Genomic DNA, 22,559 nt, shown 5'->3' on the forward strand with positions numbered 1-22,559 from the left:
TCACAATTTTTGCTGTCTTGAAGTCAAAACTTGCTATCTTAAATTGCTTAGGGGTCTTTTCTTTCTCTAATTCATCTCATTAATGGCCAGGTCCTCTTTTCACATCAACTTTTGCCAGTTAGTTTTTTCATCTCTGTGATTGTGTTAGTGCTTTCTTGTCCCTTTCCTTTCCTGGTTTCAAACCGCTACAAAACACCTCCAGGTCCCTCTGAGACTCCCAAGTGTGTGTTATGCAAACATCTTTTCAGCCACCTCCTGTCATTTATTACTTCCCCCCTCCTCTGCTCTGGCACCCCCTGCAGGACACCACTGGGTGCAGCCATGCATTCTGGACCCCACCAACCCCTGCCCCCTCCACCACCCCAACTGATGGGTGCATGTTCTTACGTCCCCAATGGCATCAGAGTCCTCTCAGTGCAATAGCTCTCCCCACATGTGTCTTTCTCTTTTTTAATGTTATGAAATTCCACAAGGCTATATGAACAGTGGCCTTTATGACTCAGTGTCTTACAGAGTTTTCGGTAAAGCAGATTTCTGAGTTTTTAATTATAGCCTGACCTCACCTCTTCATGGGCCACAGACATGAAGCCATATAGTTGGACTGGGAGGCACCTCTGAAAACAGACACTACCCTGAACTCAGAGTGGAACCACTCCTCTAAGAACTAAGGCTGTGCTGCTTGGCCAGGCTTGTCTGCCTGCCTCTCTTCCTTTCCTGTGGGTTCTTACCCAGGGCCACCTTAGCTATTTCTGGCCCATCAGAACTAAATGTCAGCAGTGGATGCAGTTTAGGCTTCTCTGTACCACCCTCTTCTCTACTAACATGCTATCCCAACCTCCCATCCTCCTGGGCCTAGAGGACTCCCTTCTTATCCATAATAGTACTTGCAGCTAGCTAACATTTACTCAACATTTACTGTGTGCCAACCACGAGCTAAGCATTTTACATATATTGCTTCTTTCTCTGAGTATAGTAGGACAAAGCATTGACTTTGAAGTCAAGCTGACCTGAGATTAGAGCAAGCTTCCTGATTTTTTAACTATCATGAGCCAATTGGCCCATGAGCCAATCACTTAATCTCTTGGTGCCTCAGCTGCCTGCTCTGTGGAATGAGAATACTAATTCCTCCCTTACAGGGGGTGTTGAGGAGATGAAATGAGAAAACCTTCATAAACCTCTTAGCACAGACTCTGCCAGGTAATAAGCACTTAATAAATGACAGTTATTATTCTTTTCCATATTCTTCTCGAGATCTCTCCCAACTTCAATCCAACCACTTAGGGCAAACTTCCTTCAAGTTTAGATTCTATTACTTAGATTATAGACCTCTCTTCTGGATTAAAAGCTTGAAGAGAGGGCCATACCCATAGAAATCGCTCAATATATACATGAACTGAATGCGATCTCTTTTCCTCATGCCCCTTTCCTGCTACTGCCCCCATGGGCTTCCTCTTGTTTTCCGTGGAATACTTAACTCACCGTAATGTAAAGGCTCATGAGCACTGCCCACCAGCCATCCTACTCCTCCAAAGGCCACTCTCCCGATCAGCTTTTACTTGAATTTGATCAAGAACTTAGTTTGTCCTAGATTTATTTGTCCCAGCAAATATGGTGATTTAGGAGTTTCAGTTAGCATATGTGTATGTGGGGGGAGGTGGGATGGGTGTGTATGTCACATGTATGTGTTGTGCATGCATGCATGTGGGGGGAGGGTGCACCCTGAATCTCAAGGGCAGATATACAGTCTTTTACTTAGTGGTGTGGTTTAGAAGAAATGAAGTAGGTTTGGGGCACAGATTGTCCTAAATTGGGATCTCAGTGTTACTATTCATTTGCTAGAGACCTTGGATATTACTTAATCTTTCTAAATCTGTTTTCTTTTCTGGGAAATAGAAGTTCTTACCTTTCAAGGGTGTTTAAAGGATTGGAGATACGATAGATGCAATACATCAAAATGTTTCCAACACATAGAAAACACTCAATAAATAGTATCCACTTTAGTAGTATTGGGAACCAGGGTACAGTACTCTGACTGCAGTAGAACCCAAATAAATTACCCATTGATTCAAGGTCTCTCTCTGCTGTTCTTTGACTTATAAAATCACTTTCCACATCTGGAAAATAGAAAGCATTTGCCTCGTACAAAAGTATATCCACGATATCTCCAGAACATCCAGGTAACTTTCTAAAGCACCAGGGCTTCAGATGGTCAGTGTCCCTCTCCATTTCAACATCCACCCCAGCCCAGGAGAGGGGGAAGTGTGCAACCCGAGGAAGGGAGAAGGTACTTCCTAAGGGCAAAGGAAGCAATGGCTCAGTGGCCAGGCACACTCTGGGCTCACACATTTTCAATTCTCAGTGTATGAGAAGATAAGGGCTTGCCATCACTTTTCATTGGATGTTTTTAGAAATAGCCTTATGTCCTCTGACTTAATCATGTTTGTACATATTTCCCATTCAATGGTGACTTACTGCCATATTCCTAACATTTCTGGAGAAAGGGGCAAAGCAGAATGGTTAGTGTTGCTAAAAGATAAGCAAAAGTGGTAAGAAGTTCAAATTTAAATCCTTCATGCCTACAAAACTGTTCAAATTGAGTTTTCATAGGTACTTACCCCTTTGTCAAAGGTGGCAAAAAATTTGATGTAAGGCTGGAAATGTTCAGATGCCTCTTCAAAAGCCTTGTAATCTAAGAGGAAAGAGATGAAAAGGAGAGACATTTTCAAGATGCACACTGCAGTATCTTTTCTTTTTAAATGATGCAGAGATAGTAGAAAGCCAATTAATCCTGACTGGATAATTGCTTAGTAGTTATTTAAGTAGGTGATTATTTAGTACTACTTAAACCCATAGTTTCCCCCAAAAAGTTTGAATTGACTGTCATTGAATTGCCCCAGAGAAGACCTCTTCACTATACTTTTATGAAGTTCATAGATGGAAAGCAGAAAACAGGAAACTGAGAAAGGACAAAGGAGAGAAAAAGACATGTAAAACTCCAAACCAAAAGAAAAGAGTCCTTCCACTCAAATTTACTGCTAGTTATAATCATTCCCTCTAGAAAAGTGCAGTTTGCTATATAAATGAGCCCTAAATGAGAAGGAAATTCACTTTAATGTATAAAGTGACCTCAATAAAAAATGACATCACAGCAGCATTTAAAAATTCTTAGCAGGAGCACTGCTCTTGGTGAATCCTAGTTTTCTTTTCTCTTTTTTAAGTTTTTTTTTTTTTTTTAATTCTGTTGCCTTGTGAAGATTATCTAAACTTATCGAGCCTATGCTTTACTCCAGTCCCAAACTTGAGTCCAAATTGGTCAAGGCAGGCATGCGACCATGTGAGTGTGGAAGTGCTGTGCCTTGGTGCACCTGGGCAGTTACTTGGTAAAGTTACTCATATTCAAGCCTTCAATGTGAGGTGGTGGTAGTCGTGGTGGTGGTAGTTGTTCTGAATAAACTCTGTAACTCTCAGAATCAGTGAGCCTATGATTTATTCTTAACAAGATTAACTTTTTTCCATTTTATGGAATTCCACATCCCTTAACAATAAGAAGTATAAGCTTTTGCTAGAATCCTGGGACTGTGCAGAATTTTCTAAGATTTTATAAAAAAATTTTTTTAAAAAATAATGCTGGCTCAGGGGATATTCAAGATAAGTAAGAAAAAGGCACCGATCTCAAACGGCTTTCAGCCCAGCAAGAGCGATGAGCCCTTAAACAATCACAGTGCAGTGCAAGAGTTGCTATAGTAGAGGTTGAGTGCAATACACTCAGAGGAGAGAGGAGTTGAACATTTACAAGAACACTTATACATACTGTCCTCATAAAGATACCCTGTAGGCTGATAGCTGGGGTAGAGGATTGGGTAAGGGGGGAGAAGAAGGTTGGGAGCATTGGAAGAATGAATAGATAGAGGGTGAGGAAGTAGAATGGCTAAAGCAATACCTTAAGCCATCTGGGTCTAAAGTTTCACTGGGCTCTGTCAGAATCCCCTGTTTCCCTTTCCCCAATCCACCTGTTCCGATAAATTTCTCCTCACCTCTGGGAACTCCTGCCCTGATGGAAGGAAGGGCTTCGGCCTGTGTCAGGACCCCCTTTCTTCTCTGGGAGAGCTGGTCTACATCACTTAAGAGTAAGGATGGGCCAAGGTGACCCCCCCATGGTTATTCAAAATGAGTTTAAACCTGTAGCCTCCCCCAAATAGCAGCTGTCTTCCAGGATACTGCATCTCGGCTTCTGCTCCGTCTGATCTCATGTAATCTCTAGATTTTTCCTGCCCCCATGTCCTGTTTTGATGCTGAGTGGCTTCTTCCTGGTTCCTCCCAGTCTGACTCCCCAGTTTCCTTGAAGACTCTTTTCCCTTCTGGAATAGGCTCCTGAACATTCAGCCTCTCCAGCTTACTAAAGATTTGTCTAAGCATTTTCCCCATCTCTCAGGGTTTTCCCTACCCGATGTAAGTATACCAGACTTTAGTCACTGGATGTGGTTGATAGCACCGGCTAGAAACTCTGGAGAAAATGCTCAGAATGACACCGTTTGTCTTACAAAGAGGAACCAAGCCAATTTGTTGGGGATAAAACATACAAAGAAGTAGGTGAACATGTCAAAACACTTTGAAAACACTGCCCAAGTTCGTATACGGATGATGGTGCAGCTACAATGACAAGAAGGTGTAAAGACTTGACACTAAGTTCTGTCTGAAAATCTTGAGAGTGTCAAGTAATATTTATTTACAGAAAAGCTCTGTCATATAAAGGTTTGCCTGTGGATCTGAATTCCACATAAGAGGTTGTTGAAAAAAAAAAAAGGTGACTAATAACACGCAAACCTGCATAACCCCTTCTTTTTTTGGCTTTTAGTAACGAAATGAGTGAGGAGAAACTTCCTCTGCTGTTTCACGCTAACGCAGCAGGTTGACTGTTTAAGGGGAGTTTTATAAAGAGCTTATTAGCTAAGAAGTAAATCGAAAAGTAAATTGTGAATTTTACTCACTTTGAAAAATTTTGAGGGATAATTATGGGTTTCAAAAAATGCTGGACCAGCCTGGCGTGGTGGCTCACGCCTGTAATCCTAGCACTCTGGGAGGCCGAGGCGGGCGGATCACTCGAGGTCAGGAGTTCGAAACCAGCCTGAGCAAGAGCGAGACCCCGTCTCTACTATAAATAGAAAGAAATTAATTGGCCAACTAATATATATAGAAAAAATTAGCCAGGCATGGTGGCGCATGCCTGTAGTCCCAGCTACTTGGGAGGCTGAGGCAGTAGGATTGTTTGATCTCAGGAGTTTGAGGTTGCTGTGAGCTAGGCTGACGCTACGGCACTCACTCTAGCCTGGGCAACAAAGTGAGACTCTGTCTCAAAAAAAAAAAAAAAAAAAAAAATGCTGGACCTTGTTGAGAACCTACCTTACTCTGTATTTAATTGAAAATTTCAAGGACCATATGTAATATATGATATACTGACAACATTTATTAATTTAAAAGCAAAAATTCAACTTTAAAAAGGAGGTAAAATGATTCACTAGCAAGTTTATTAGTTAAATTTTAAGAATAATTATTAGGACCAATAGAGCAGTATCTGTGGATTCCTAGGAAAAGCTTTATTATTATTTTGAAATATAGAACATGAAAAAGTTGAATTAGATTTGCAATCTTTTGAAATTCATTCGAATTATCATAAAGAATTTGAACATTACATTTATCAATGAAAAGAAAGGTAATAGCTACATGATTGAAGGAATATACACACCCCTGAAGGGCACTTTAGAGATTGAATTATCTGAATTATGTCCAATGGCAAGAAAAGAATGTTCATTATTAAAGAAAAAGCAATGAATATCGTCCGCACACTTTGTACCATCCACATGCACAAGTGATGTCTCTTGTCAGTGGTGACTATCAAGAATTTGAAGAGATCATCATTTAAAATCTTGATCAGGAATTGCATGTTGTTATTTCAAGCATAAAACCTAATATCAAAAAGCCATATTCTTGGAAGCAAGTACAAGATGCTTATTCAAAACTTTAAAATATTTTATTTGGAAATTTTTTTACAATGCAGCATGTGATATGTTTTCTATTATTTTGTTTTTACTTATTGTTATATAACACAAAGTAGGTAAAAAAAATTTCTGTTCACTAAGCCCAAATCTCTTCCACTTTACCCCAATTTTATGCCATTGAAGCATCATCATATTTTATGTGTGCAATGCTCTCAGTTTGCAAAGTTTTAAAAGTACAGCCCAGTAGTTAAATGGATAAGCCCTAAAGTCAGATTCCTGGAATTTCGGTCTTGGCTCTACCATTTGTCACCATGTGTGATAATGGATGAGCTAGTTAAAACTTTCTTTTCCACCCTTTCATCATTATTAAAATGCAGATAATAATGGTAACTACCTCACAGGCTTGTTGTGAGAATGAAATTAAGACATCCACATAAGCTCCTAGCATAGGCCTGGCTTATAAAGTGTGTTAATTAAGTGGCATTGTTATGATTACTAGTTTAGGGTGGGGGAAGAAAGGAACTGGAAGGTGTGTTCTTTATCCTAACCAAGGCCTCGCCTCCTTCCATCTGCCATCCTGAGCTTAGTGGAGGAGGAGAGAGAAACATAAGGATGGAGACAAATTGAGATGGAAGGACTGAGATGGAAAAGGGAAACCAGGAAATGAAATAAAGGGGAGAAAATAGAAGGGGCAGGAGAAGCACCCCAGAGTAGTCAGCACTGATGTGGAAGTATGGAAATTGAAATAAAGTCCCCTAAAGAAGAACTAGGGCAAAACTCCCTGGCTAGCCGCCTCCCCTAACACATCCATTTGAAGCAAATGAGAGAAGGAAATGAGTGAGAAGAGGGTTGAATCGGGGCACAGGAGAGAGAAAACAGGTGGGTGGTGGTTGGCGAAATGACTAAGGATGCTAGTGGACAGATTGGGCAAAGAAATGGTTTGAAAAGAATTTCAAAATATTTTGTGGTTTCCAGAAATAGGCATAAGCAGCTCACGTTTACAGTTCCTACTTGTAGCAAGGCAGCCAGATTCTCTCTCATGGTCGTTCCCGCCCCCTCTCTCCAAGGCTGAGACATCAGAAAAAGGCTTAACTCATTGGGCCCATGCTGCCAAAGCAGGGTTTATTTTAAGGTACAGTACTCAGTAGGTACCTTCCTGGTCCCTTCTCCCCGTTCTTCCTGATTCCCACCCGCCAACCTCTCATCCCTGCACAGGCTGTGGGGATGCCACCCTAGGTCCATGTGCCCACCCAAAACCTGCCCACAAAGCTTTCACAGCGAACATGCCCAAGGGTGTGGCTGCACCATGGCAGGCAGCCTCGGTGGTCAGCTGCAGGCTTGGCCAGCAATTTTCCACATTCTGTAGCAGCTGCTCATTCTATCTCTACCCAAATTTTCCTCTCATGCTTTCCAATTGACTGAGAAGCTCTCCAGCTGGTGACCACGAAAGCTGCCAATGTCTGGGAAACAGTTCACTGTTGGTCCCCTTGTCGGGGAGAATCCAACTGGGAGGTGGGCAGGTGGGAAAAGTGGAGGAAGTGCTTTTCTCTCTTCTGCAAAACACTCACCCCCCTTCAAGGCCAGAGAACAGTAGCCCAACCTCAATGTTCTTTCAGCTCCCCTGCCTGTTTTGCATAATTTTTGCAAATGCTTCCCACTGCACTAGATACAGGAAGGATTCTAACTTCTCTTCCACCCAGTAAAAGAGATGCCAAAGATCCCTTCTCTTCTGGGATATTCTAACATAGCTTGTTGGGAATGTAGGCGTTAGACCGACAGGCTGGGGAAGACAGACCACTTACATTCCGAGTCCTCACTCTTGAAAAAGCCGATGAGCTTTGTCTGGTCCTCTATGCGTTCAAAGGCTTGGACTTCCAGTTTGGTGTTAATGATCTCCACTGGGTCTTCAATGAGCTGAAATGCCACACACACACACACACACACACACACACACACACACACACACGTGTTCAAATAAGAGAACTCTTTCTTTCTTCCCCAGTGGAGAAAGAGTTCTTCAGAGAGAAGCTGTAGTGGGCTTCATGGTTGGTGCCTCAAGCATCCACCCCACCCCCACCCTAGTGAGCACAGAAGCAGCACCTTTTGAGGAATTGATCTAGACTCAAAGGGTGGAATGATTCGTTTGGGGATCATTTTCTAGAGATAATTCTATTCCTCTTTCCAGTCTTTAAATTTTTTTTTATTTTTAATTGTAAATTAACAAATGATAGTTATATATATTTATGGGCTACAAAATGATGTTATGACTTATAAATAGAATGTGAAATAATTAAATAAAGATAATTAACATATTCATCAGCTCAAATACTTATCATTGTTTGTGATGAGAACATTTGAAATTTGCTCTCTTAGTGATTTTGAAATGTATAATACATTATTATTATATTTACTATATTTAACATCTTGTGTAATATATCTCAAAAGACCCTTATTCCTCCTGTCTCATTGAGGCTTTGTACCTTTTGACCATCATCTCCCAATTCCTCAACCTCCCTCAGTCTTTGGTAACCACCATTCTACTCTCTGCTTCTGTGAGTTCGATTGTTTTAGATTCTACATAAAAGTGAGAACACGCAGTATTAGTCTTTCTGTGCCTGCCTTATTTCATTTAGCATGATGTTCTCCAATTCCATCTGTATGGCTGCAAATGACAAATTATTTCTTTTTATGGCTGAATAGTATTCCATTGTGCATATATAACACATTTTCTTTATCCATCCATCTGTTAATGGACACTTAGGTTGATTCCATAACTTCTCTTCCAGTTACTGCTTCAGGAATGGGCAAGCAACTGACCCAATGAGGATCGATTTACTGAAGACTTTGGAAAAGTTCTTTACTCTCATGAGAGCAACGGGAAGCCAGATATCCTTTTTTCTATTATCAGAAATGAATTCAGAAAAGTGATGTATCAGCTCCTGCTCCTGGCCATACTATAACTAGCTTGAGAATAATCAGCTTGAGGACACAGGCAACATACTGAAAACAGAATGACCTGTGATTTACAAAGAAAAATGGCTCTAGAGCCCTGATTTGATCAAGTCTAAAATCTGCTCTAACTCTGGTCTTCCACTTATGGGGCTCAATCACCTTATTTATTACTGAAAACAGAGTCTCATTTCCAAGCGCCTCTCCCTAGACAATAAAGTTGGGGCAGCGCCATGTTGGCCCAGAGTTGTTCTGTTGCCCTTCTCAACTTTCTTATGGCTTGTGATATGGGTCAATGGGATGGCCAAGTGGGGTCAATGGGCACTTTATTTGGTGGGAGGTGGCCTTCATCTCACTTCTAACCTTCTCTCTAGTTTTTGAGGCTGTAGAGAAAGAGCAATAGACCACTAGGTACCAGATGGTAGATGAGGAATTATCAATATGGATTCAATAGCAGGTATTTTATCTGTGCAAGAACATGTGTTAAAAGCATTCAACTTCACAGCTGTTACTGAAAGTGTGAGTTCATCTATGGATGAAATATTTTTACAGTGTTTTTTCCTCAGTGCATGTGGATCCGAGGGTGTGGTACCTTCACAGCTGAGAGTAACTGTGATATTGGGGGCCTCTTTAGTGCTGCACCTTCTTTCTGTTGCTCTGAGGTGACGTGGCTGATTGGTACTCCTGTCTTCCTCCCTCTTCAGGTGACCAGTTGTCCCCCCCTTTCCCACATCCGCCAGCTCTTCTTCGTCAGCTCTGGAGCAAAGCCGAGGGAATGTCAGTGGACGTCGGTGTGTAAATGGTAAGAGAATTGGCATGTTACCACTACATGGTCCTGATTTGTGACCCTCTCTTTGGTCACTAATCAACAGTTTTTAGGGTGACTTAGGAGCCAGTTTCCCAGGAGAAGTAGGTAGTGCAATGATGCAGGTGCTCCTTAGTTTCTTATGGAGCTTAATAAACATGACTTAGACCAGGTCATGTTCTCCAGCTTCCCTGTTCTCACTTTGGGGTTTTACCGCCCTCTCTATTTGAGCCCAGACAGCTCCATGTAGGGTCACTGTGCACAAATACTTACATCCAAAAGAAACTCCACTAAAACATCAGCTGCAAACTCGCCATCAAACTCAATTGTGCGATCACCCTTAAGAATGTACAGGCTTCCTTCTTCATTAAAACCTGGAAGAAACAAAGAGAACCAAGGACAAGGTCGTTCTGATGTAGGCAGAGCCATTGCCTCGGCTCAGGTCTGGGTCAGGGTCCTGGGGTGATGATGAGGTCCTGGTCAGGGGAACTAGCACTAACCCAAGCACCAGCCCAAAACAGCACTTCTGAAGGGCTCCCAAAGTGGGCATTTCATTTGAATTAGTCAAGAACTAACAATTCCAACTGGGTTTTAACTTGAAAGAAAAATCTATTCTCCACCTCACCACTACTTTAGTTTTCCAAAAATACTGCTGACCCATGTCATTCTCCTTATCAAAAAATTTTAATGGGCACTGTCCACCTGACTCCTTAGGCTGGCATTCGAGTCCTTCCACAACCTGGTGCTACGCAGCTCCCTTTGCCATGTTATAATGCGCTGTTGTCGCAGGGTGTATAAAGGAAAGTCACGGAGCGTTATTCTCTACACTTATGTTCCTTGTTCCCCAAACCTGTGACCTCCATCTTTGTTAGCTCCTTCAGGCCTCAGCTTAGGACTCATTTTTCCTAAGAAGCTCACTCCAATCTCACTGGGCTCATGCATGATCTTTCTGCAGCCCCATTTACAGGTCCTCACTATCACAGTGCATTCTTTGAGGGCAGGATCATTGTCTTTTTTGCACCCCAATGCCTCTCACAGAGCCTGGTGACATGGGCACTTTTAAGTGTATGTGGCAGAACCAGCAGCTTGCTTTCCTATTCTAGCTGGATCTCACATGGCTTCCCCACCCAGTTGGCTGACAGAGGCTACAAGGGCAGGTTCTACATCTTCTCCTTTCCTGCTTTCCAGCGCCTTTGGTATACTGTTGTGTTCTGTCACACAAGCTTGCTGGAAAACTGCCTTCCCCTCCCCCCCCCCAAGGAATGCTTAATATCTGAGGCTGGCATTTGGTCCAGTTGCATGGCTTCCTTAATTCCTTAGATTAATTGTTTTCAAACTCTCTATTAGCTGGACAATGTTTTCTCCAAATGAACTGCTCTGCAGAACCTCTAGGGGCAGGAAGCTTGGATGCTGCCCACTGTGTCCCAAGTCATGTCTGAGGGAGCCCCTGGCACACTGGGGAGTGCCGTTTGTAAATCAAAAAGAGTGACAGGAGCTGGGTGTAGTGTCTCACGCCTGTAATCCTAGCACTCCTGGAGGCTGAATCAGGAGGATTATTCAAAGTCAGGAGTTCGAGACCAGCCTGAGCAAGAGCAAGACCCCGTTTCTACTAAAAATAGAAAGAAATTATCTGGACAACTAAAAATATATATAGAAAAAATTAGCCAGGCATGGTGGCACATGCCTGTAGTCCCAGCTACTCAGGAGACTGAGGCAGGAGGATTGCTTGAGCCCAGGAGTTTGAGGTTGCTGTGAGCTAGGATGACGCCATGGCACTCTAGCCCAGGCAACAGAGCCAGACTCTGCCTCAAAAAAACAAAACAAAACAAAACAAAAAACAGTGAGAGACCAGGTAGTCCTGGAGCCCAGAATGGCTGATTTCAGAAGGTACCATAGGGAACATCAGTCACTTCCTGTTGGATTTTGTCTTGAGCAAAACCAGTTAGAAAGCTATTGCAGTAGTTCAGACACAACCTAATAAAGGCCAAACTAAGGTAAATGGAAGAGGTGATGAGCTGAAGGAGCAGGTTCACAAAATACAACCAATGTCCTGTAAAACCCCACAATCAAATAGCCAGATGGAACCTGCCCCAATTCCTTCCAGCTAAGATTGGACAAAAGTTTGTTTAGGCACACCAAGCCCTGTCATGTCCTTTGTTGTTCCATCTTTGTGAATACTTGCCTGGCTGGTCTTCCCTAAAGTTTTAGATCACTGGAACACTAGCATTTTCCTCTCCCTACATTTACTGCAAATTCTCCTAAATTCAACGTCTCATTAAAACGGTGGGAAGGGAGAAGATCAGGAGGCGGTAGGCTGCTGGGGGAGGAGGCAGGACTCATTAAATTGTTTTGGACTCCCGGGGAAGAGTTGAACATATTTTGCTCCCATGCTCAAGGGGAACAATATTTCTTAATATGTCTCCAGGGAAAGAGATATCCCAGACATTCTTAATAATTCATTATCTTTTATAGTCATGAGTTCTTCTTTGTATCTAACATAAATAGTCTCTTATAATTTAAATCTTTAAAAATAAAATCTGGTTTTCTTGAAAATAAAATAGAAAATGGTTGTTTATAATTTTTCTAGGATAATAACTTTTATGTACCTGAAGGTATTTATTGAACCACCACTCATCTTTTTTATTCTGTGCTTACTACTCCAAATCCAATTAACCTTTCTTCAAAGGTCCTGTTTTATCACCTCCTGCTATTTTTTTTTAACAGCCATTCTTCACTGGTCATGCAGAAAAAACCAAATGGCAGTACATGTGTGTGGTGTTTGAAAACCAAAGGAGTTACCTATATTCTTTCTCCTTGGGATTACAGAGGTAAGACTCTTAAAGTGCACTTGCCCTTAAACATGACATATTGACACGAGAGATTACAACTTCCATTGCATAGTCACTTAACCGTTACCTCACCTAAATCCTCCCTCTCGTCTGTGGAGATAGCCCAGCTGGGGTTTAGTCTTCACTTTAGAAACTACTGGGACCCTTGAGTCACCACGATGAATACTATCTTTTGTTGGCTGCTTCAGCCAAGAGGCAAGGAAATAATAAATGATGGAAGAAGAGATATAAACTCTCTCAGAGAGATCGCCACAGTGGTGAGGTAAGAGAAGCTGGCCTTTTGGCCTGTTTTAGGAGCTGAAAATAAAGGCTTGGATCTTTAGTGTCAGTTTCTCCAGGAAGAAACCCTCTTCATTGTACTGTTACGAAGAAATATTACATGATTAATGTGAAACCACTTACTCTTAAACCACAGGCCCATCTTTACTTTTATGAAACTCTTCTTGAGTCTAAGACTAACATATGCCAGACCATTTTATATTTATTTAAAAATAGCCCAGTTATCTTACAAGAATAAGTACAACTTTTTTTTTTTTTTTTTTGCATGACACACTGTTTCTTCCTGATATACAGTATCTCAAAAATCACACTTACCCAGTTTCTTGGCAAGCCTGGCTTCTTTCTTGGAATCCACCATCACAAAGCCTATGTCTTTATGTTCCAGGATCTGGGCCACAAGCTGAAGGGACAAATAGAAGGATGAGTAGGAGGCTAAGGACAAAAGATGGTAGGAAATACCACAGCTTAGTACGCTGCTGCACTGGCAGGAGGGTTTTCCTCCATGTTTCCTGTTACTCTGGGACCCATGCAAGCAGCAGCAAGGGGACCCTACACTTGTCCCCTCAGAAGAGGGAAAATCCAGGAGAATGCTGAGAACCAAGGAGAGAAACAATCTGAGGAACAGACCAAAGATATAAGATTTGGAAGAATAAATCCACTATCACATACAATTTTCTGCCTTCAGAGCAGACAGGATCAGGAGAGAGAAGAATCAGAAAGGAAGCATGGATACCTGACATGGTGCCCTGAGCCCTTTTCCAGCTGCAAATGGACCTGGGGTGGAGTGAGGATGCAAGAGGACCTGAGCATAAAGGAAGCCTGTGGCCTCGATGTCCAAGCATAGCCCTCGAGTCTCTTAGTCCTTGGGCTCTTGGAGTAGGGATGCCCCTGGGGCATATCTGCAGATGGACCTGAGCGGTTTTTTGCAGCACATTTAGAGGAAGAGTGACTAGAGCATTGGGGCGGGGGAACAAGGAGGATGCAGCAGCGTCTTAGAGGGACAGATGGCTGAAAACTGCTCGGGGTAGAAACCAGCAGAGATGATGACATCAAGCACAATATTGGCATCCTAAGTTTCCTGAAACTTAGATAACAGCAAGTAGGGAGATCCTCAATTGACCGAGATCTAATTCTTGCCATCTGGCTGAACAGGGGCGTGAAACGGAACTGAAACGGAGAAGCTACCAGAAAAATCATGGACTACTAATGCTACTTTTTTTTCATTAAACTTTTTAAAAAAGATAGTTGTAGATGAACACGCAGTTATAAGCAATACTACAGAGACATCCCTTGTACATTTTATACAGTTTCCCCCAATAGCAGCATCTTGCAAAACTGAGATATAATATCACGAACTGGATATTGATGGTGTTGATACAGTTAAGGTGCAGACCATTTCCATAGCCACAGGGATCCCTCTGTTGTCCTGTGTAGTCACACCCTCGGGTTCCTAGCCCCAACCTCTCTAATCCTGAGCAACCACTAAGTAATCTCTTCTCCATTTCTATTAATATAATTTTGTCATTTCAAGGATGCTATATAAATATAATCATATAGTATGTAATCTTTTGAGATTTTCTGTCTTCCTTCCTTTCTTTTCTTTCTCTCCCTCTCTCTCTCTTCCTCTCTCTTTCTTTCCCTCTTTCTTTCTTTTTGTAAAAATTTTATAGTTTACAGCCAGGCATGGTGGCTCATGGCTGTAATCCCAGCATTTTGGGAGGCCAAGGCAGGAAGGTTGCCTGAGTCCAGGGGTTTGATACCGGCCTGGGCAATATAACGGGAGACCCTGTCTCTATAAAAAATTTTTTAAAAAATTAGCTGGACGTGGTGGCATATGCCTGTAGCCTCAGCTACTTGGGAGGCTAAGGTAGGAGGATTGCTTCAGCGTAGGAGTTCAAGGTTGCAGTAATTATGATCACTTCAGCCTGGGAGACCAAGTGATCTAAATCTAAATGAATAGATAAATAGTTTTATAATTTTTACATTTGACATTTAAGTTCATGATCCATTTTGAGTTAAATTTTATATAAAGTGTGAGACAGGTTGAGGGGCTTTTGTTATTGCTGTTTTTGGCCAATAGATGTCCAACTGTTCCAGCACCATTTATTGAAAAGACTGTCTTTCATCCATTGAATTGCTTCCACACCCTTGTCAAAAATCAGCTGGTATAGCTATGTGGGTCTATTTATGGTTCCTGTATTCTGTTTCATTGATCTATGTGTCTGTCCCCTGCTGATTACCACATAGTCTTGATTACATTAGCTATATATTAAATTTTGAAAGCAGGCTGCCTCTTCCCACTTTATTCCTCTTTTTCAAAATTGCTATAGCCATACTAAATACTTTAGCATTTCCATATAAACTTTAGGATAATATTGTTTACAACAAAAAAAAATTTGCTAGTATTTTGGTAGGACTTGAATTAACTTGGGGAGAATAACATATTTACTATGCTGATTCTTCTAATTCATGAATGTGTTATGTCTCTCCATTTATTTAATCTTCTTTGATTTCTTTCATCAGTATTGCATAGTTTTCAGCATATAAATCTTACACAAGTTTTGTTAGATTTATACCGAAGTATTTAAATTACTTTAGTGACCATAAATGGTATTATATTTTTAATTTTAGTGTCCATGTGTTTATTTCTAGTATATAAATATATACTTGGTTTATGTTTATTTTATATCTTACAACCATGTTGTACTCACTTATTAGTTCTAAGAAATTTTTGCTTTGTTTTTCATAGATTGCTTGAGATTTTCTATGTAGACAGTCTTGTCATTTGCAAATAATTTCTTCCTTTCCAATCTCTATGCCTTTTTATCTCCTTACATTTTCTTATTGCACTGGTGAGAACTTCTGGCACTACTTTGAATAACAGTGCTAAGAGTTTTTTCTTTGTTTCTCAATCTCAGGGATTTATTTATTTTTCCTTCCAGTTCTCTCAGTTTTCTTCACGTTATTCAGTTCTGTTGTTTGCTGCAGATACCTTTATGGTTTCTTGTCTTTTAGGTGGATTGACCCTGGGTCTATCTGGCTCCACAGCTCATACATCCTTCTACTTTCTGTTCTATAGTTGCATCTTTCATATCCTCTTCATTGCTATGTTTTCCTTTCATTTTTCCCAGCACCTGTGGCTTCTCCTGTGGATTTCCTATCCTGTTATAACTCCCTGATGTCCTTCTTTGCTTATTCATTCTTCCCTCCCTGACCTTCTCACGTGTTCCCCATTCTGTTTTTCTCTCTGGCCCCTAACCACTTCCTTTCTCTGAGAGGCAGGAGACTGGGCAGAAGCACAGAGAGCTGCTCCTAGGAGTGGCCTTGGTGGTGGGTGGAGGGCGGTGGGGTGGGGAGAAGATAACAAAGGGCCCTGCTGCCCCTCCCCCTTGGCCCAACCCCCATGCAGTTTTCTTCTTGGATTTTGGCTGGGACTAGGAAAGATTTAGGATGAAAGGCAGCATCAGTGTTTGTGTATGACTCATCTCGAGCTTTCCTACAATGCCTAAATAGACCAGTCTTTCTGCCAGGTCACTTGTCTTTAGTCTATTGCATTCAAATTATTAGACAAGGTCATTGTTGAATGAGTTTTCTGGTTTTCGGTGTAAGCCACTCTGTCCCATTTATTGCTGTCAACACCTTAAGTTAAATGTTCCCTTGTCTATCATTGAAAGTCAATACTGATGAGACTTAATGGCTTTGTGACATAGTAAGTTGCCCCTGTCCTAGAATTGGAGCCTCTGACAGTGGCTCTTACTGTGTTTAAAAATCATCTGGGGGCTAAAATGGGGCTTCCTGGGCCTCAGCACAAAACAATAGAGAATAGAGCTGGATGGAGCTCAGGAATCCACATTTTTATAAACCGCACTACCACACCCCATGATTCTGACATAGCAGATGTCAAACCACACCCTGGAAAACACTGCTATAAATGGTTGTCAGTTCATCCACAGTGATATGGCATAGAGTTCTACCTGTGACCCGTGGGCCCACACTTGGCATAGGAAAGAAGTATTAATAATAGTAAGAATAACAAACAAGAAAGAAATTAACTCTGAGAATTAAACAGAGAATTTAACTCTGACCTCTCCTAGACACATACTATCATATTTAGTTTTTAGGTAGATGCAAATGTGCGCCTCTCAGAGGCATGGAAAGCATGGCCTTCCAGTTATCTTCTTGATATTTATATGCAACTTTTGGAGATAGATGAGTGGGAGGGCTGTCTCAAATGAACTCAATTCTGTTTTCCTGACTTCCTGGTTAACTAAGTACAGCCAATCACTGTCCTGTGCTGTGGATGGATAGACAGAGCAGGCAATCACAGATGAGCCAGGATCCCATGCTAGCCGGGGCCTGCCCACCTCCTCCCTGGCATCCTTAAAATCCCAGCAGCACTCCGGTCACTCTCGCCTCCCACCCTGATTAGGGCCAAAGCCTGCCCACTTGAGCTGTCATCACTGCCGTCAGCCTCAGCAAGCACCCTTCGTAGGCCTAAGCTGAGGGAGGCTAAGGCTGGCAGCAAGCCAAGAGAGCAGTGAGGCTGGGAGGGGCAGAAGGGGTGTGCTAAAAGCCTGGGGCATTCTGGCCTGACTCCTTCATGGCCTGGGCCCCTCAGGACCAGGTGCCCCTGCTGGGCCAAGGGGCAGACAGGACACTGCCTCTCATATTTGGCTCAGCTCTGCCTCTGCCTTTGCTCTGGCCTTAAATCTCTAGCTCATATGTTCCCTTCTATTCTCTCCTGCAGCCCAGCCTCACTGTGCGCTCAGGTCACTGCCAGCCCTGGTCACCCTCATCTGCAGAGCTCAGCCCCGTTCTTCTTTCTGGAACTCCGTCAGTCTAGTACAGGAGCACAGTGCTCTGGCACTTATTCTGTAATTTGTTAGAGTGGTGCTAAGTCTCTTTGGTATTGTGACTCTTTCCTTCCTAAGAAGGACCCTGTTTTGTGCTCCTTCTGTATCTTGCACAGTTCCTTGGGGGCACTCGGCATACTTGTGGATGAATGTATGGATTGGTCTGAATATTTCACAAGTTCAAGGGGCTTGTGAACCAAAGAGGCAAGAGACAATTGTCACCAAAAACAGTGACTAAGAGTAATATACATGAGTAGAAAAGGAAGCATCAGTATGTCTCATAAATTCCCAGAAAATTGGTATTTTCTTTTTAGATGTGATTGCAATTTTCTCTTATTGACTTATAACCATTTCTCTGCTGGTTTTGTTTGCTTGTTTGGTTGGTTACTTCTCAGATGGTCTTGCCTGCCATCAGTCCATCCCAGAGAATGGGGTTGTCTCTTATCGGTTGGTTATGTGCAGTCCCTGGGCATTGGTCAGTGTTTATTCTTTCTAGAAACATTAGGATTTGCTTTAACCATTGCTGATTCTTTCAAGTACAACCAACTTTTTAAAAAGGTCTACGTAAATAATATGCATAATTCAATAGGAAAGAAGTGGATATTTATAGGATAGCCATACTTGCTCTTTTAAAATATTATATTCTGTAGGTATTTATTGCACCACTATTACCTCTGTAAAGACAGGGTCCAAATAGGTCTCATCTTCAAATGAATAAATGACCCATGGAATAGTATATCCCAGAAGTTAAAAGCACAGGCTTTAGAATCAGAGACCTGGATTCCTGACTTGGTCACAAGCCTGTGCTGTGACTCCAGTGTCAAATGTGGACAATAACAATATCTATTTCAAAGGACTGTTTGACGATTAACTGAAATAATGAGTATAAAGTGCTTGGCACAGTTCTTGGCAAGCAGTACGTGCTTAATAAACATTAGATTTTCTTCTCAATATTATGACAGGTGGATAGGGTTCTGACTCTTGTGCCAATTCAATAGTACTATAGCCTAAAGTATTGCAACAGAAAGAGAACAACAACCATTAATCGAGGACCTACTATGGTAAGGTACTGTGCAAAGCAAAAATGTGTAAGATGCATGTCAGCTTCAAGAACCTTGTGATTTAATGAAGGTGGAAACTATTAAATAGAAAAAACATTAGCTCTAGGTGCTAAAGGACTAGGACAGAAAATAAGGGCTTAGGAGACTTACAGCGAGTGAGCTCGTGGGCTGCGGGTCACATCATACAGAGCCTAGCAGGCTGTGATAAGTACGGTGGATTTAATTCCAACGCCCTTGGGATGAATCTCGAATCCTTAATATGGCCAACAACAGGGTTTGGACCACTTGCCTTTCTGGCCTCATTTGGGGTCACGCTGTCTCTTACTTAATACAGTCTTTTTCAGCTCCTCAAAACAGCAAGTTCCTTCCTGGCTCAGGTCTGAGCACAGGATTAATGACCTCATTCAGCTGTGCTCCGGTGCCCTAGGCAGGCATGGCTTCAGCCACCTGCAGGGGGCGCCTTGTCCTGATTCGCCCCACACAGGCTGTGCCTCCACACACAGCCTTCCCTCCATCTAGAAGACCTTCGCCCATTCTTTGACAACTTCTCCTGTTCCTGAAGTCTACGCTTGAATGTCAGCTCCTCAAAAGACATTCCCTAACTCCTAATCTCAGTTTTTACTCTTCTTACCCTTTTCACCCTTGACTGTAGTGCCCTCTGCTTGTCCTTTGCAACTCTCTCTCAGTTTGTAAGTGCACATTAACCTACATCATTATTTGTCTATCAGTAGCCATGCTATAGCCTGTAAGCTCCATGTCCATGTCTGTTTTTCTCCCTACATTATCTCCAGCATCTGATACCCTACCTGGATAGAGTAGATCTCAAAACATAGTAGTTTCTTACATAAATGAGTGAGCAAAGGGGGAGGTTGCTTGGAAGAGGAGGCCCAGCTAGACCTTGGAAGAGAAGTGTGTGGACGGGCAGAAGAGGCAGCAAAGGCGCCCTGGAAAGAGGAAAGGCCTAAACAGAGGTGTGCAGGGGCGGGCGTGCAGGGGCGGGCGTGCAGAGCATGCAGGAGAAGAGCTGACCTACTTGAGCAGTGGGCTTACTTGGGGAGCTGAGAGGAGTCCTGTGTTGAGGCATATGAGAAAAAGAGTGTGAAGGACTTTGAATATTAGACCTGGAAGTTCTGATTGGGGAGTTGAGTAGAAGAACAATATGACTAATTTGAGTTTGGGGAGGGTCTATCTGAGGGCAGAGACCAGACAGACACAAAGAAGAGTGGAAAAGAAAGGAGGCCAGTTGGGACGCTGATGTCACAGTCTGAGTGGGAGATGGCACTGGTCTCAGACCAGAGCAGTGGCAATGGGACAAGTGACTTGTGCAGGGCATGCTACAAGTTGAGAATCAGTCAGACCTGGTAACTCTTCCTTGGCTTTGGAGAGAGAAGGGAGGGAGACCAAAGAAGAGGGAGGAGGCAAGATGAGTCCAGGGTCTCCAGCCAGGGCACGGAGCGAAGGACACACAGTGACATCAGGAGGCCATGCCAGGACCAGGGGCAAGCTTCTCAGTGTGGGGTCAGATGCCATAAGTCGATGGTCATGGAAGTCCTGTCAAGAGTGTGAGGGGGCGAGTATGCCTGGGGGAGGGGTCTCGATTGGAACTATGGGAGTGAGAGGTGAAGGCGTGAGGGCAGGGGACATGGGGGCCTGCGAGAAAGCCACAGGGTCAAGGTCTGGCTGTCTCAGAGGCAAGAGCAAGAAAAGCCTGTCCTGGAGGCCGAGAGGAGCGTTGGAGAAGTGGGAGGAGGCAAGGACCCTAGTGTCGTGACTCCAAAGTCATGGAGGAGCAAGTGGTCATACCAGATGTTGCAGGGAGTCAAGCAGTGCTGGACCACCATGAGGTCTCTCATTTCAGGACTGGTAAGTCATGGGTGATGTTTTAGAGAAGAGCCATGACAGAAGCCAAAGCACTGAGAGTTAATGGTTGAGTGGGTGGCAGGGACAAGTCAGAGCAGGTGTGGATCACTTGTTGAAGAAGTTTGCCTGTGACAGGACGGGTGACTAGCACAGCAGCAAGGGCCTTGCAGGACAGCACCCCCAGTGCTTCCAGCCAGCTCTTGTCCAGGGAGGGAAAGACAAGAAAAAAACCATCTTTGTACCACTTCCCAAGAACTGTCTTGTGGAGGAGAAAGACTCACTTACGTCGTGGTCAGAGGGAGGGAGGGGTGGTGTGGGGCAGTACAGCAGTAGAGAAAAAGGAGGTGGCTACTTATTGAAGGGAGGTGGGTGGGGATTACTTTCTGCAAGGTCAGGGATCTGAAAAAAAAAAATTGGAACTGAGGAGCCTGTGGGGAATGTCACAGATCTCTGCTCTGAGTGAATGTCCCTCAGGCCAGTCATTAAAAATACCCTGGCTGCAGCCCTGCTCTTTCCATGGAAGCCAAGAGCCAACGGCTGTTTTTACCCACTGTCCCCGATACCATCTGGCTCCATGTCAAGCAATTCAACAACTGCGCGTCCTCCCTGAAACCCGAGAGCTGGCGTTTATCTCCGGTAATCTCCCGTCACTTTCTGCTGCCCTCGAATTAGGCCCGGGCTATGTATAGCTGGGCGGCTGGCCCAGGACACAGCCGTGGGGGAGGCTGGCCGAGGGACGGGACAGCTATTTTACGGGATTCAGGAGAATACTGGGGCCTCTTGGATCTGGAAAGGGTGGCCCCTGAAAGAGGCGTGGGGGCAGAGGGAGGCTGTTGGTTGTTTTGATTGGCACTTTGGGACTGTCACCTTGGTCAATGCCTAGGAAGAGATCCAAGGGCGGATGCTGCGTGCTTTTTCCACAGTCTGAGAGGCAGTATTACAACAACCACAATAAAAATAGCATTTACTGGGTGTTTACTACATGTGAGTCTCTGCTCCAACTACCCTACAAGGACTATCTTATAGCATCTGTACAGAACCCTCATGGGGTAGAGGCTTGCAGATGAGGAAATGGAGGCATACAGTGGCTGGCCAACTTGCCCAGGGCCATGCAGAGCGTAAGTGACCCCACAGGGATTCCCACCCCGAAACTCTGGCTCCAGAGCCGGACTCCCATTCATTACATTCTATTCCTGCACCCCTGGCCTCCGAGAGACCTGGGCCCCAATCCTGGCTCGACTGCTTATCAGCTGAGAGGCTCAGAGCAGGTCACAACTTATCTGATCTCAATATTCTAATAGAAAAAATGAGATCTAATCTTGCAGAAGTAGCAGGTATACAGGTGTGAGTGAACATTCCCTGTGCATTAACTACACGCAGACCCCACTGCAGTAAGGCAGTGGTTCTTGAACCTGGGTGCACAGCGGCCTTCCCTGAAAACGGATTGCAGGGCCCGCCCCAGAGTGTCTGATTCAGCAGGTCTGGGGTGGGACCCCAGAGCTTGCATTTCTGACCAGGGCCCAGGACCTGGTCTTGGTGCCACACACCGAGAACCACCACTCGGCCACAGTCTCTAACACACAACCACGATCTTTTATTGTGTAGTGTTCTAGAACCTCCAAACTGCCGGAATGAGGGAGGCTGTCCCTGAAAGTCAGGTTTTTTGTTTGTTTTATTTCATTTTGTACTAAAAATATCGCTGCAATGGGATTTTTAAAAACTAAATCTGTCTGACGTGGGGCTAGGCCATGCCCTTTTCCAATTTTTCTCAGCAGAATTCTGTGCCCCAGGGCCTGTGAAGACGCAGTCCGACAGCCCAAACACTGACCTCCTCTGGTAGTCCCTCCTGCCAACTGCCCCTGGGAAAAGGTCCTGCACAGTATCAGTGCTTTTCTGGAGCCAGAGAG

General features: G+C 43.5%; 1 protein-coding gene and 1 long non-coding RNA gene across 2 annotated transcripts in view; one reads left to right on the plus strand and one right to left on the minus strand.

Moving 5' to 3' along the window:
- CASQ2 (calsequestrin 2) overlaps positions 1 to 22,559 on the minus strand; it is a 63,584-nt gene that overhangs the window by 27,922 nt on the left and 13,103 nt on the right. The window contains exons 2-5 of the mRNA XM_076000005.1: positions 13,194 to 13,278; positions 10,024 to 10,124; positions 7,799 to 7,910; positions 2,616 to 2,689 (exon numbers count right to left, since the gene is read on the minus strand). Coding sequence (XP_075856120.1) covers positions 2,616 to 2,689; positions 7,799 to 7,910; positions 10,024 to 10,124; positions 13,194 to 13,278 — 372 coding nt within the window. The remainder of the gene's footprint in view (positions 1 to 2,615; positions 2,690 to 7,798; positions 7,911 to 10,023; positions 10,125 to 13,193; positions 13,279 to 22,559) is intronic.
- LOC105869757 (uncharacterized) overlaps positions 1 to 22,559 on the plus strand; it is a 41,351-nt gene that overhangs the window by 14,944 nt on the left and 3,848 nt on the right. Inside the window, exons 2-3 of the long non-coding RNA XR_001153257.2 lie at positions 9,650 to 9,747; positions 12,475 to 12,578. This is a non-coding gene — a long non-coding RNA (uncharacterized LOC105869757). The remainder of the gene's footprint in view (positions 1 to 9,649; positions 9,748 to 12,474; positions 12,579 to 22,559) is intronic.

Source organism: Microcebus murinus, chromosome 2, assembly GCF_040939455.1.
Source record: "Microcebus murinus isolate Inina chromosome 2, M.murinus_Inina_mat1.0, whole genome shotgun sequence".
Taxonomy (NCBI): domain Eukaryota; kingdom Metazoa; phylum Chordata; class Mammalia; order Primates; family Cheirogaleidae; genus Microcebus; species Microcebus murinus.